Raw genomic sequence first — 13,579 nt, forward strand, 5'->3', positions numbered from 1 at the left:
TACATTTCAAAAAAAAAAAGAGGAAAATAAAATTTAAGATTAGTTCTGCAATACTAAGCTCTGTTAAGAAGTATGAGAGGGAGATGGACTTGAGGGATGTTTGGGATGTTTTCAAAAATCCCACAAAGCACGCTATCATGCTTCTGATTACCACTACTTTCAGTGTTACACTAATGCAGAATTGTTTGTTTAAAACCTAGGTAAGATGTATGCTCAATATCTGGGGTGTGATGCTTTTTATTCGACTTTCCTGGATTGTAGGTCAAGCAGGAATTGGTATGTATCGTATTTAATATCATTTTCAACAGTGAAAGGGATAAAGAGGATAAACTATACACAATCACAATTAATATATAATTTGAGATGTGCATTTGCATGTTGCACTAAATAATGTTTTCAAATGCTTGCCAAGGTAAAATATGTTAATCCTCCAAACTATTGGAATTTTCCAGACTTCCAGCCAAATTACTGCTTAGAGGCACAGATCTGTTAACTGTGCATATGATTGTCACATTTGAATATTTCTGAGCTATGGTAAAATTTGTATTTAGATCCTGTAACAGATGTAAACTTTGTGACTTGGGCCAATTTCTAATAAGTGTGTAGAGAGTTAACCTTTAAGAGTTCGCACTTTGCTTATCTGTGAATTCCAAACCTTGTCATCTGCATATTAAAAACAACACTTCTTCACACTTCTCTGCAAAGATGAAAACAGAACTGGAAGGAGGTCTCATCTCATCACGATTTTAACTATAGCAAAGCACTACATACTAGAGTATGATGAAACACTAAGTTATTAAAACTCTGCTACAGCTTTCATATAAGTAAGCACACTTCATAGTGTATTGTATTTTTGCCTCTTCGCTGTGTATTTTAATTAATCCAATTCCCAAATCCCTGGGATGCTGGGCCCCACTGGCTCCAGGCAGCATGTTGTTAAGCGTTCAGTGAAACCAAGGCTCACACTGCATGGACCTCTAGCAACTAGAAGCACCTCAGGAAGGTGCAACATATCAGTAGCTGTTGCGTGGTACAACTTCGTTTTTTTCGCTGCTGCTGTAGAGAAACAGAAATGTGAACTGCAACAGCAGTGTCACTGTGTTACATGTTCATAAGTAAAATGGGTCCCTAATCTTTAACTAGCACACAGACATCACGAAAAGCACCAGTTCAAAAGGTTGATGGCAAATATTTCACTTTGTATTCTCACGGAACAGAAATACTAAGTAGACATGAGCTGGAGTCCAAACTCTGACCTCTGGGCCTCCACTCTCCTCATCATGGATAAAACTCAGTGCCCAAATTCAGACTGAATATCAATATAATTCACAGCCTTGTTAATGGCTGAAATGAAACGCTGAATAGAAATATCTCCAAAATTTTGCATGGCTGAAGTCTAATTTCCAGCAAAATACAGTAACTTCACAGAAGTTTTTTCTTCAGCAAGACTGAGCTTTAAAAAAACAGATACAAATGAAATGCTCATTAAGAAAAAAAATCAGCCACAAACTTACAGAAAAAAAATCAAAACAAAGAAAACCCACCACCAAACAATAAATGTTCCAGAACTAAGCGGAAGAACTTTACATACTTTTGCAGTGCTCCACGCATGGCTCTAGCGCTGTGCCTGACAAAGGGGTGCTTACTGACTTTATGATGCATACCAAATAAGAGCGTACAGCCCAGGGCACTCATAAGTATATGCCTTGCCATGAAAATTCTGCATCTTAATATTGCCAAGACTTTGCTCTAGGGTTTCATGCAAAATTAGTTTTTAAGGGCAGTTTAGTAACTTATTGAGATCATCAAGACGTATTACTTTGTTTTGAGGTGTGAGAATAGCCATAGGCAAGTGTAATTCATTTTAGACAACTTTCTTAGCAGCCATATGCCTAGGTTTCAATCTAAACTTTAATCGGATTTTAGCATTAATTTGCACCAAGATCAGTAACAACCTTTCTGCTTTCACATTTAATTTTACCATTTTAATTCATTGATAAGTAGACCCTCCTTTCTTAGGCTTTATTGCTTTGCTATTGCTTTTTAAAGTTTCATGTCTTATGTAAGGAGGTTAGCCTTTCTTCTGAAAATGAGACATCAAATTCCATTTGAATAATTTCTCAATGTATTTTCTGAATGTCTTGTAAGCAATGAGTTTAAGTCTCTAGTCAAGTTGCCTTAAGAGAACAGTGATGGAAGCTCATCATCACGAAAGCTTGGGGATTTCACTTGGTACTGCTACTAATGTGGAAATTAAATGAGTTAAACCACCATTTGCACACCATTTATATTCCCATCATTAGAGGGCCAAAGAGAGAAAAAAGACACTATTTCCAAATCCTGCTGTCTTGGGCAAAATCTCTGAGAGGATAAAAAAACAAGGTCCAGTGTTTATCAACAACCAGGATAGAAAGGACAGGCTGGTTTTGACAAGGTTCGAGGTCCAAAACCAGTCTGGCATTTCCACCTAACATCTGGGGACTCTCCAAAGTCAGTATTTGTACCTATACAGGGAGTGGTTAAACAATGGCAGGGAAAAACACCAAGTTTATGTTAACTGAAAATTTGGCCCCATATATTACAGTTATGTTACACTAGGTTATATTACAATCATGTTTTGGTTGGATTACTTGATTTACTTTATGCGCTTTTCTTCTTAAATGTTTTTTTGTTGTTGTTGTTTTTAAATAACATTAAGGCCTCCCCTAGCAGATATTACTCATCAAATTAGCAAAATATCTGACCCTACTTAGCATATACATATTTACAATATGACTTGTGAAATCTAATAGAAAATTCCAGAAAAATACTCCTCAGGATACATGTGTACTTGACAAATAATTTTAACACAGGTTTAAGAATAATGTGTCTGACGTTCAAGTTAAGAATTAACAGCTGATTAAAAGCCATATTCAGCCACTTCTTGGGCACAAAATTTAGAGTTCAACAAGGTCCTTCTATGCAGCATGTAATGGTAGCTAACCAAAAAGAATGGCCATTTGTATTTTTATTTTTGTTTTATGCAGACCATGTACAAAATAAGTGCATGACTTGTTATAGAAAGAGTTCAGAAATCAATAGGATAAACATTATTTATTATAGGCTCAAATCACTTTAAATATCCTATGCTACGTTATATATCATTTATATCTCTTGCATTATGTTGCTCTTAAAGTACTGTGATAACATGGTTCTAATTTAAGCAGCAAAGAACATTCACTCAGAGGCTGGATGTCTATAGCCCTCCAGTATGAACTGAAGTCAGGGCTCTGATCTGGAAGCCAGGGGGTAAAAATACAGCAGATAAATCAGTATGTTTGTAGTTCTAGTTGGATGTCAGTTGTAGAATACAAGTTTCAATTTGGAGGAGCCTTGGTCAATAAATATTGTTACAGGCAATGTATAATCTTCAGTTCCACACTGAAGGCCTCTGTACCTTACAGAAACGAGACAGCTACTGCATAAGCCCTAGCAAATTCAGATACAACTAAGAACTGATTCGATGTTTTGTACCAAACTATGTTGCTGTTGTTTTGTTTTTTTCTCTCAAAGACAGAAATGGGAATAGAAGCAATAAAACTGAGATAAAATGTTGTATTTCATCACCTGACTTGAAACAAGGAAGTGTTCTTGAACTACAGGGCCAAACTTTTATTCATAATACCAGAAAATATAAGCAATGGCCGCAATTGTAGCTCAGGAGATCCCAACAGGACACAAAGAAACTTTTTCACTGGGAGGGTAGTCTACCACTCAAACATGTAACCCAAGGAGGCTGAGAGATCTTTGTCAATGGAGATTTTCAAGACCCAACTAGCCAAAGCCATCACAGATTTAATGTTGTTCTGGTGATAGCTCAGCTCTGACCGGGAGGCTAAGATACACACCTTCAGAAATCACTTCCAGCCAATATTTCTATGATTCTGAATCATATTAGGTGCCTTTTACTTACACAGTTTCTTGCACAGTTTCACAAAGTTAACAGGAACTTGACTTTAGAGCCCACGATTGGGAACATACTCAAAAATCAGTCCTACTGAAACTGAGTTCACCTATCACTAATACTGATCTTCAGATGTTTGTTTACATTTAATTTTATGGTGTGGTTTTTTTTTATATCAGCTAAAAAAGGATGCTAAAATACCCATCACAGGTTACTTGCCAAAGTACACAGCATCTAAAAAATAACATTTCCATTTTTAAATGTTGATTTTGTGTTAAAATAAAACTACTTTTTGCAGGGAAAGGAGATTAGGAGAAAGTGGGGAAGCATTGCACTTGACAGCCTGGCAAGTAAGGATATAGAAGGATCGCATTCAGATCTTGTTTCTCTGCTTGATAGATTCTTTGTCATGGTGCAATGTGAAACTACACAGTCACTATCCAACTCAGCATTTAACTAACTGATGAAAGACAGAAGAATTCTTAAAAGAGCTCTGGTTAATCTCTTCTCTTGAACAGCCGGGATGTATATAAAAGGCTGATATAAGCATCTACGCCAAGAAATGCCTGCTCGTTTCATTCAGCTAATGAAGAAAATCTCTGACAATCATAAGAGAGCTTTTGGCTAGAGTACTCCTATCAAAAAGCATCATCGGTTGAAGACTGATGGGAATAGTTTACTACTGTGACATGGACTCCTTGGAAACATTCCAAGTAGTCAACAAACCATCTTTCAGTTTATTGCTCTGATTCTGGCCTGTATATTCCATTTAAAGAGAGAATAATTTGTAGGAATAGCGGAACATAAGTAAAATATTTTATCTTCTTATTACTGACAGGTCTTGGAGTAATCATAATTCTTCTCGCAACGATGGTAACCTCAATTACTGGGTTGTCAACTTCTGCAATAGCAACTAATGGGTTTGTCCGTGGAGGTAAAATCTTTAGGGTTACTAATGCTTTCAAGCCCTGAAAGATCTTTATGTTTTATTTTCATATGACCCAAAACCAGCGGGACGATAAAACAAATAGTACATCAGCAGGAACTAGAAGGTAACAACTCTAGCCAACTCTAATCACCATCTATAGCATGTTTGAATTGTCACTTTTCATAAATTCCAGATTTCAGTTCAGTCTGTGAAGTACATTTCAGATGTTCCTGCCTAATGCTGAGTGAGAAATGGCATCTGAATTTTCATGGAATTCTTCCATTCTTACCTTTCAGCAGGTCTTTAATATTCAGAGCCTTCCAGGTTGGACATCCTTTGACAAACTGAGCACGAAGCACTCTTCCTCTTATTTTGAAGACTGATGCAGATCAGTGGTATCTTCAATTTAATACTTTCTTGTATAATTCTTTATAATACTCCTTACATTTCAGCTACTTCTTCAAAGATGAGCAAATATTTTCACTGGAAAAGTAAAGTGCACGTCAGGTATTTTAAGATACAAAGTTTTAGTACATTTCAGACCCTTTAGAAGTTGTAACTGATCTGCCTCTGAGGAACACGGCAAGTTCTCACTACATCATTTAAGCAGAACAGGTATTTGAATACACTTGTATATACTTTCTTTTTCAAATCTTTCAGGTCTTGGAATCATAGTTATTGCTCTGAGTGTAGTAGTAACAACATTAACAGGTATCTCCATGTCTGCCATTTGCACTAATGGAGTAGTAAGAGGAGGTAAGTGAATAACATCTCATGAAAAGTACAAAAATCTGCAGACTTGAACTAGAAAAAAGCGGGAATTGAGATAACTGTGTTATAAGCAAAATAAGAATAAATAAATATATTTGGGGTGATCTCTCTTAATAGAACAAACATTAAATTAAAACATATATAATCTTCGACATTTCCTGACAATAAATATTAAGTGAGATGGGATGAAATAATTAACTGACAAAGTAACAAGCTCCATTTATGGTGATATGCCAAAAAAAAGATTAATGGCTCATTACATCACTCTCTGGGATCTTTAAAAATGTGTCACAGTACATGATTTTTCATGCTTCATGGATCCAAGTAAAGCAGAACCTGCCTAGAGGTGAGGTTTTCTCTGCTCTGTGTTACTGCATTATGGATCATGAAAAAGTGTTTGAAGGTTCACTTTTGCATACTAGTATGTACTAAAAGGATTCTTGCAGTAGAAAGGCATTCAGAAGAGTCAGAAGTCAGAACCAGTACAAAGCACATTCCTTGGTTTTCAGTTAATATATTAATATAGGCAAATCTTTATTATGTTTGTTAGGCTTAAAGTAGAGATTCCTGTGATTTATGTGAGAAAAAATGAGCAAAATCTGAGTATTTAGTTGTGCTGAAATAACAGTAATTTCTGTCTGCAGGTGGTGCATACTATCTTATCTCAAGAAGTCTAGGTCCAGAGTTTGGTGGATCTATAGGACTTATCTTTGCTTTTGCAAATGCTGTGGCAGTTGCTATGTATGTAGTTGGATTTGCTGAAACAGTTGTAGAGCTTCTTAAGGTAAATGTAAATGTTTCATATATATTGTTAAATTGGGACCTTTTATATATACATATTTGTTTTAATGGTGACACTTTTCAGCTGTGGCTTAAGGGACAACTTTAGCAGGAAAGACGCTGGTCTTTCTAACCATGCCATGTAGTGCTTTTCCATTATTTCTACTTTATGAATATGTCATGCATTTCTCAACAAGAGCCTCAAGCATCAGAAAAGGGGGTAGACACCTAATTAAACAGCCAAATAATCCCAGCTATGAAGAGCCAGCTGGACCATGAAATACAAACATTTGGTCTCCTAAAATGTTGAAACCGATTGAACTATGACAACTCATTCCTTTCTATTTCACCTTGTTACCTGATCCCACCAGCTGGGCCAAGAAAGACTGGTCATAACAACATTTTTTACTCTTTCCAGGAGAGTGATACAATAATGGTAGATGAGTCCAATGACATCAGAATCATAGGTACCATAACTGTTGTATGTCTTCTTGGCATCTCTGTTGCTGGCATGGAATGGGAAGCAAAGGTAAAGTTTTAAAAGAACATACAAGCAAGCAGTATATTACCGTACTGTACAGGGTTTGTGCATGAGGGATGCTATACAACAGGTGGGATTTTCAAAAGCACTCAGCTTCAGTTTATGCTTAGCCTTTCTAAAAGCAATAACAGTTTAATCATTACATTCATTGAAAGCACTATTACTCTGTGCTCTTCCTTGAACGTTCATTTAAGAGGGAAAAGGAAGTTCATGTTTCACAGACAGCTTGATTATATTGATTTTTATAATTCATGGCATCATTTAGAGCCTTGGGTAAGTGCTCCTTTTGCCCTTATTTTTGATGCAGTTTGACAGAATAAACAGTAGTTAAAACAATATATGGTTTTATCACTGTAATCTCTCAAGCTCTGATCAGCAGGAGAGCTCTATTTGCTAGCCATTCCTTAATCTCTGATGATATCTGTTATTCCTTCACCCTAAAAAAAAAAGTTAAAATTGGAAATACTTCAGAGTGTAGAAATCAGGTCCATAATTGGACACTTATTTTCATATTCTGCTGTGATGGAAACTTAGAACTACTTGTAAAGTTCTAAGTTCAGATCTTTTTATTTCTATTAACAGGCTCAAGTTATTCTTCTAGTTGTTCTCCTTATTGCCATTGCAAACTTCTTTATTGGAACAGTCATTCCTACAAACAACGAAAAGAAGGCAAGAGGCTTTTTTAATTACCAAGGCAAGTACTGTTCATCTATCACAGAAAAGCAACTTTGCATTCTTTGTGGCTTCTTACTGAGTTGAGGATTCCACTGAAAAAGGTCACAGGATAAGGATCTTTGGCTCAAATTTAAATAAGCTTGCAACCAAGCCTTTTTCTTTTATCTTTAATTTTGAGTATGTCTCTCTGCTGCTGAATCTGACAACATAGTTAGCTACAGTTTGAGTCATTTGTGTATCAGCAGAGCACAGACAAACCTTTAAACAGAGCTAAGCGCAAGTGCTGTAGTGACATTCTTGTCACTTCAGTATGGCTCTGTGGCTTTGAGATGCAGACAAGCACATCCTACTGGGGACCAGACTGAGGAAATCAAATTCACTTCGCTTGTAATATGAGACAGATTCAAACCCAGACGTCCAGATGTGAAAGACTTGATGATTCACCTTCTTCATTAAGTAACTCTGGAATCAAATCCTGTTAGCCTGTTTCATTTTCACCTATATTTGCAGCATCAATATTTGCAGAAAACTTTGGACCAGATTTCAGAGGTGGAGAAGGATTTTTCTCGGTGTTTGCCATTTTTTTCCCAGCTGCCACTGGCATTCTCGCAGGAGCCAATATCTCAGGAGATTTGAAAGTACGTATTTTATTAACTTCATAATACTAGCTGTAGGCTGAAAAAAAGAACAAGAAAATTGATTATGAATCAGCACTGTATTCAGTTTTAAATCATGTCTGATTTTAGGAAGCAAAACTCTCGCTTTTAAGTACCTGCTTCATTATCTAAAAATACCATTTCATATTTTCTATCATAATACATTATGGGTATTTACACAAATTACTGCAATCGGATTTGGGTTGCTATATCATTTAAAGGCATATTTCAATAACCCGCAGTAATGTAGCCATAATGGCCTATTTACAGAACATTACATAGAGAAACTATGTGTGTATCTCCTGGTGCTCTTTTGCAAAATTTCCTATAACATCATCCCAAAAAACATACCTGTAAAGCTCATGTTTGTACTCACAAGAATCCATGGAGACCAGCTTTTTCTGTTCGGGGTCATAGCAAGGGCAGAGTAAACAGAGCATTTAATGAAAGCAAATATGTCCCAATCCCTTGTCACTATGGCTGCTCAAAGGAAAAGATACAGGTTTGCAGCTGAGGCAAAAGAAAGGTGTCTGAGGAGAAAGGAAAAGGAGGTCCAAGGGTGCCTAAATATCTTGCTGGGGCTGTTCTGTGAAGTCCTCACTCCTTTTGCAGTACAGCAGTTGCACAAGATGCTATCTCCAGCATCTAAACTCTAACTGGTAAGTTAGAGACAAGAATTTAGTTTTGAGTGCCCTCTAGTTTTCACAAGTCTTCACAGTGTGTTTAATGCGAAGAGTGTTTAAAGCTAAACACAAAGATTAACTAATTCAGAGCTCAGCAAAGCATTTTGTAAAATATCTCTAGCAAATATACAGCAATGCAATACTTTGCAGCATTACAAGAAAATCAAAAATGCAACAGGGTAGGCAGCAGGGTATCTATAACTCAAGCTTTGGAATCTCATACTTAAAACAAACAAACAGCAAAAACATCACAAATAAAATGCTAAAAAGTCACCAAAAAGAACTGGCTTACACCTAGATTGCCCCAGCATGTCAAATGATGTTATTTGATTTTATCATATAGACTCACTGTCTTTAGCACCTTAAGGATTTGACCAAAGGTCTGCTAGTTCTGCATTGGCAAAGCAGTCACAAGTTCACCAGGATCCTACCAACCCTGACAGCTGGTTTTGTTTCCCTTCCTTACACTGACTCTATGCCTTATCTCCTTTGTTTTCAGAAGACTGCTTTTGAAGCCAAGCACAGAGAGAAATACATAGAAACTGAGCCACTAATAACATTTATGAGATTCCATTTTTAATTAAAAAAAAATCATTGTACTTCTGTCCACTGGGACTGAATCAGCCTCACACAGTCTCCATCCTTTTATCAAGCAAAAATAATTCTTTTGCCGTATGTGGTACTCTCTATCTATGGCAAGCTCCCAAAGCAGCAGCACTTCTTTCATAAGCTATTTGAAAGAGCCTGAACAGACCAAGAGAACCAGTTCTCCTGTTGGCTCCCTGCAGCTGTTTCAGTCTGGCAATAAGTAAAAGTCTATGACCAGCTCCTCCAGGCTGCAGATTCCCCACTGAGCACGTTTAGATGCATTAGACAGATCTAATTAAATTAACCAGCCTCCACAGAAATCCAAAAGACAAGCTGAGTATTTAAAGTGTACGATTGACAAACTAAACTTTCTTTAGAATTTGTTACAAACACCTGTGTACATGCTTCTGTAGCCACTACACACTTAAGTAGTAGGCTACTCCGAAGTCTGCTTATGGAAAGAGCTCATCTTCCTAGTGACTTCAGAGGGTTTTGGAGCAGGCCTCAAAATGCTAACGGCATATTAAATGTGTTTAATTATTAATACAATTTAAAAGTTGCAAAGCAGCAAGAAGCTTTAACCCTAAGACTTAAGATTACAGTGATTAAGACTGCAGCATAAAACTCTACAGAAACAGTGACCTAAGAGATGCACACCAAAACTGTATAAATTAAAGTTACCACGATCTCAGGGCAAAAGGTCTTATGGAGCTGAAATGACTTATGGCTGAAATGAAAGTTACTTTTTAGTTCAATAAGCCCTTACCTCATTAAAAAAATATATATTAATTATTTATGCAGTTAAGTCATTCATCCGTGTTTCACACAAGTCACCGAATTTATATACATATTTTTCCATGCAATTAGCATAGTTGTTGTAAAAGTATAAAAATTTGTGGCTTAAATGTATTCCAGGCACCTATGACAAAAAAAAAAAAAAATCACCAAAGGAACTTAACAAGACAATTCACAGAGTGCTTCCTACCAGAAACAAACACACAGTAAATTATAAGGTTGGTTGGTATTGAAATCCACTTTAAAATTACAATGTATAACGCAGATCATTGGATTTTTTTACTTACAGTTGCATGAATGAAGCTGATATTATTGTGAGACAGTCTATAAACATTATAACCCAGCCTTATTAAGACATCTAATTTAAACATCAAAATAGTGAGGAGTAGTTTGTTGTCAAGATAGAAGTACTAACAATTACTAGTTGCTGATCACAAAAGTACTGTATTCTGTTCAGAGTGACTATATGCAGCTATCTTACCGATTAACCAAAAACGGTCCAATCTTGTCATCTGCACAAGCATGACGACAACCTCATAAACTGCATTAATGCAGAAGTGCGTTACACTTGCTTAAACAATTGCTTACACCAAAAGCCTGATCCGATTACAAAGACACAGAAGGGTTAGTGAGAACATGAACTGTATTCAGGTCTTTAAGTGGCTGCCTGTACATCTATTACCTACTGCTAGAGAAAGATGTCATGTTGAACAGAATAGCCTCATGGCCTGGATGTGACCATCCAACAATCATCTGGACCCACTCTACTGATTCAAGCAACTAGATATTTAGTTCAGGAACTATTTATCCATTTTATCATTAAGACATTCAAATAAAGGCCATTGCAGCAATGTAAGGGGAATTTTCAGCACCCAGAAATGCAGAGTTTAGGACTCTCCTGCTGCTGTAAGCATTAGCTCTGCTCCTGCAGAATATGTTTCTCTATGGACAGGGATAGGAGCATGGCACCACAGACTGTTTCATGGCTATCGATGTGCTGGGACAGGAGATGTTGGTGCAGCTGTAAGTGATAAAATTGTACCTTCTAAAAGTATCTTCATGTTGCAGTGTGGTAGGACTCACTGGTACGCAAATGCAATCAAAGTGCAGCACGTGAACTCACAGTGTTTTTTGGTCACTGCTTTATTTTAAGGATCCACAAGGTGCAATACCCAAAGGAACAATGCTGGCCATTCTGATAACAACAGTTGCTTACATAGGCGTTGCAATATGTGCAGGTAAGTATAGAGCCTCTGTTTCATGTCTTAATTTATACAGATATGAAAGTCTGAAAGCCTAGTATGCAGATGACTGATTAAACTCAACATTTTTTCATCCTGTGAATTTTTTATGTAGAAACAGTTGCTTTGATTTTATTGAATGTAAAAACAGTGAATAAAAAGAAATAATCAGCAGAAACAAAAGTCCCTGTTTGGCAGCTGGATGACATTTGCCTTGTTTGAGTTTACACAAGAATAGAAAAATGATTTTCATAGAACTTACACAATTATTTTTGCATTTGATTCAGTGACAAAGACTACTAGCCTATAGTATTCATGAGTGTAGTAAAGATTCAAGAACTTCAAATCAATCTGCTCATCTTTTGTTTCTCGTTCACGTTGAAGTTTCATATGGCTTCTATTTACTCTCATTAGTCTTAGTAAGCACTCATCAGTGTCATGGCAACACGCTTATTTTATATGTCGTGTATCAAAGACATCAATTGCCTCTCTTCAAGAAGATGTTCTATTTTACTAACTGCTCTACAATATTGGAATGTGAGGTAACAAAAATGGACGCAAGTGTAAAAAGGAGACCAGGTACTGTGTTGGAGAAACATGCAATTAAGTTCTCATTACAAGGGTATATTCAATTTCTGATCAAGAAATATATTTTTTTCTTCTATTTGAACAGTACAGTAATGACGAGTGTTGTAAATGACACTCCTCCTCATGACCAAATATCCCAGCATTGTATGAAAGTCCTGCAGGGTACTCACTTTCCTGGGAGATGAATCTCGAGTCTTCCTGACTTTAGCAATCCTTGTACTTTATGCAAAAGACAGAATACTCGAGTCAAATTTCAGCTCAGATATCACATGATTTGGATCTACATTTCACCTGCAATTACAGTCGAAGCAGTCATTCTTCGTTTTGTTATAAATTTGTGTTAATACATTGTTCTGTTCTCACAAGCAATAGCTGTATTTCAACTTCAGAGCTGTCTACTATTCAGTGTAATATTTACTTATTTATATACTGATTTGCTAAATAGATAACGGTTACTTTGGAGTCTCAATAACATTTTTGACGTGTTTGAAAATACCATATAAACTTACACTTTGGCTGTTAAAGATGTAGAGATCAGCTTTCTACATTAACTCCATGTGTTTCTTCCCATTCTGGCAGCAAACAAGAAAAAACAGCATAAACATTATCATTAAACACAAGGACTATAGGCAATTTCTCCTGTTCAAAGTTTTTCTTACTGTACTGATCTTCGGAGGGCTGCGACAATTTAAACAGATGAGGATCTGGGTCTCTAAAGTAACTGTGTGTCCTTGTTAAACCAAAAAAAAAAAAGTATGTCTGGACCTAGGACCCGCATTGACACGTTACCTTTGAATACTGACACTTGTAAAATTTGTCACAGACTGACAATCTACTTCTCAGTTAACTTATTATTGATCTCCAGTGTCTGGTTCTCTACTTTCAGAAAAATGCTAGTCTTCATTAGTCAACTATTTGACTATTTTAAGAGTAACAGAAGTAAATAGTTGCTTACAGATAACATAAGAAACTTAGCCCAAGTGCAGGGAAGTAATCTCTGCCTGACATGAAAACATTACTCTTTGGCATGACACTGAGGCAGTGATTGTACAAAATATATGCACACTGAGTCAACGTACAGCAAGAACATTGTGGCACCACAAGGAAGGAAAATAATAATATGTTGTTGTTTCCACAGCCTCCTGTGTTGTCCGAGATGCTACTGGGAACATCAATGATACAGTTGTATCTGGAATGAGCTGCAATGGATCATCTGCCTGCAACCTAGGCTACGATTTTTCCAGATGCAGAAATCAGCCATGTGATTATGGGCTGATGAATAATTTTCAGGTTTTAATGAAATAATATGTATAATCATAAGCAAAGCATGAATACATAAGTACAAACATGCAAAAATATTATTTTACTGACAACTGACTGCAACAGGACA

General features: G+C 36.5%; 1 protein-coding gene and 1 long non-coding RNA gene across 4 annotated transcripts in view; one reads left to right on the plus strand and one right to left on the minus strand.

The window, feature by feature from the left end:
• LOC310904867 overlaps positions 1–13,579 on the minus strand; it is a 62,735-nt gene that overhangs the window by 17,164 nt on the left and 31,992 nt on the right. Inside the window, exons 7-12 of the long non-coding RNA XR_014588651.1 lie at positions 12,699–12,761; positions 12,360–12,480; positions 10,332–10,484; positions 7,654–8,313; positions 6,781–6,928; positions 5,161–5,354 (exon numbers count right to left, since the gene is read on the minus strand). This is a non-coding gene — a long non-coding RNA (uncharacterized lncRNA). The remainder of the gene's footprint in view (positions 1–5,160; positions 5,355–6,780; positions 6,929–7,653; positions 8,314–10,331; positions 10,485–12,359; positions 12,481–12,698; positions 12,762–13,579) is intronic.
• The window catches only part of SLC12A1 (solute carrier family 12 member 1), a 50,806-nt gene that overhangs the window by 9,346 nt on the left and 27,881 nt on the right, over positions 1–13,579 (plus strand). For 2 of the 3 annotated variants that reach the window (XM_083850094.1, XM_083850095.1), the window contains exons 4-11: positions 201–276; positions 5,532–5,627; positions 6,287–6,426; positions 6,841–6,951; positions 7,546–7,657; positions 8,149–8,276; positions 11,514–11,598; positions 13,328–13,479. In XM_083850094.1, coding sequence (XP_083706220.1) covers positions 201–276; positions 5,532–5,627; positions 6,287–6,426; positions 6,841–6,951; positions 7,546–7,657; positions 8,149–8,276; positions 11,514–11,598; positions 13,328–13,479 — 900 coding nt within the window. Of the gene's footprint in view, positions 1–200; positions 277–4,781; positions 4,878–5,531; positions 5,628–6,286; positions 6,427–6,840; positions 6,952–7,545; positions 7,658–8,148; positions 8,277–11,513; positions 11,599–13,327; positions 13,480–13,579 lie in introns of all 3 variants that reach the window. The other variant, XM_083850093.1, reaches the window with a different exon arrangement.

Source organism: Anser anser (genome assembly GCF_964211835.1).
Source record: "Anser anser genome assembly, chromosome: 10".
NCBI lineage: Eukaryota > Metazoa > Chordata > Aves > Anseriformes > Anatidae > Anser > Anser anser.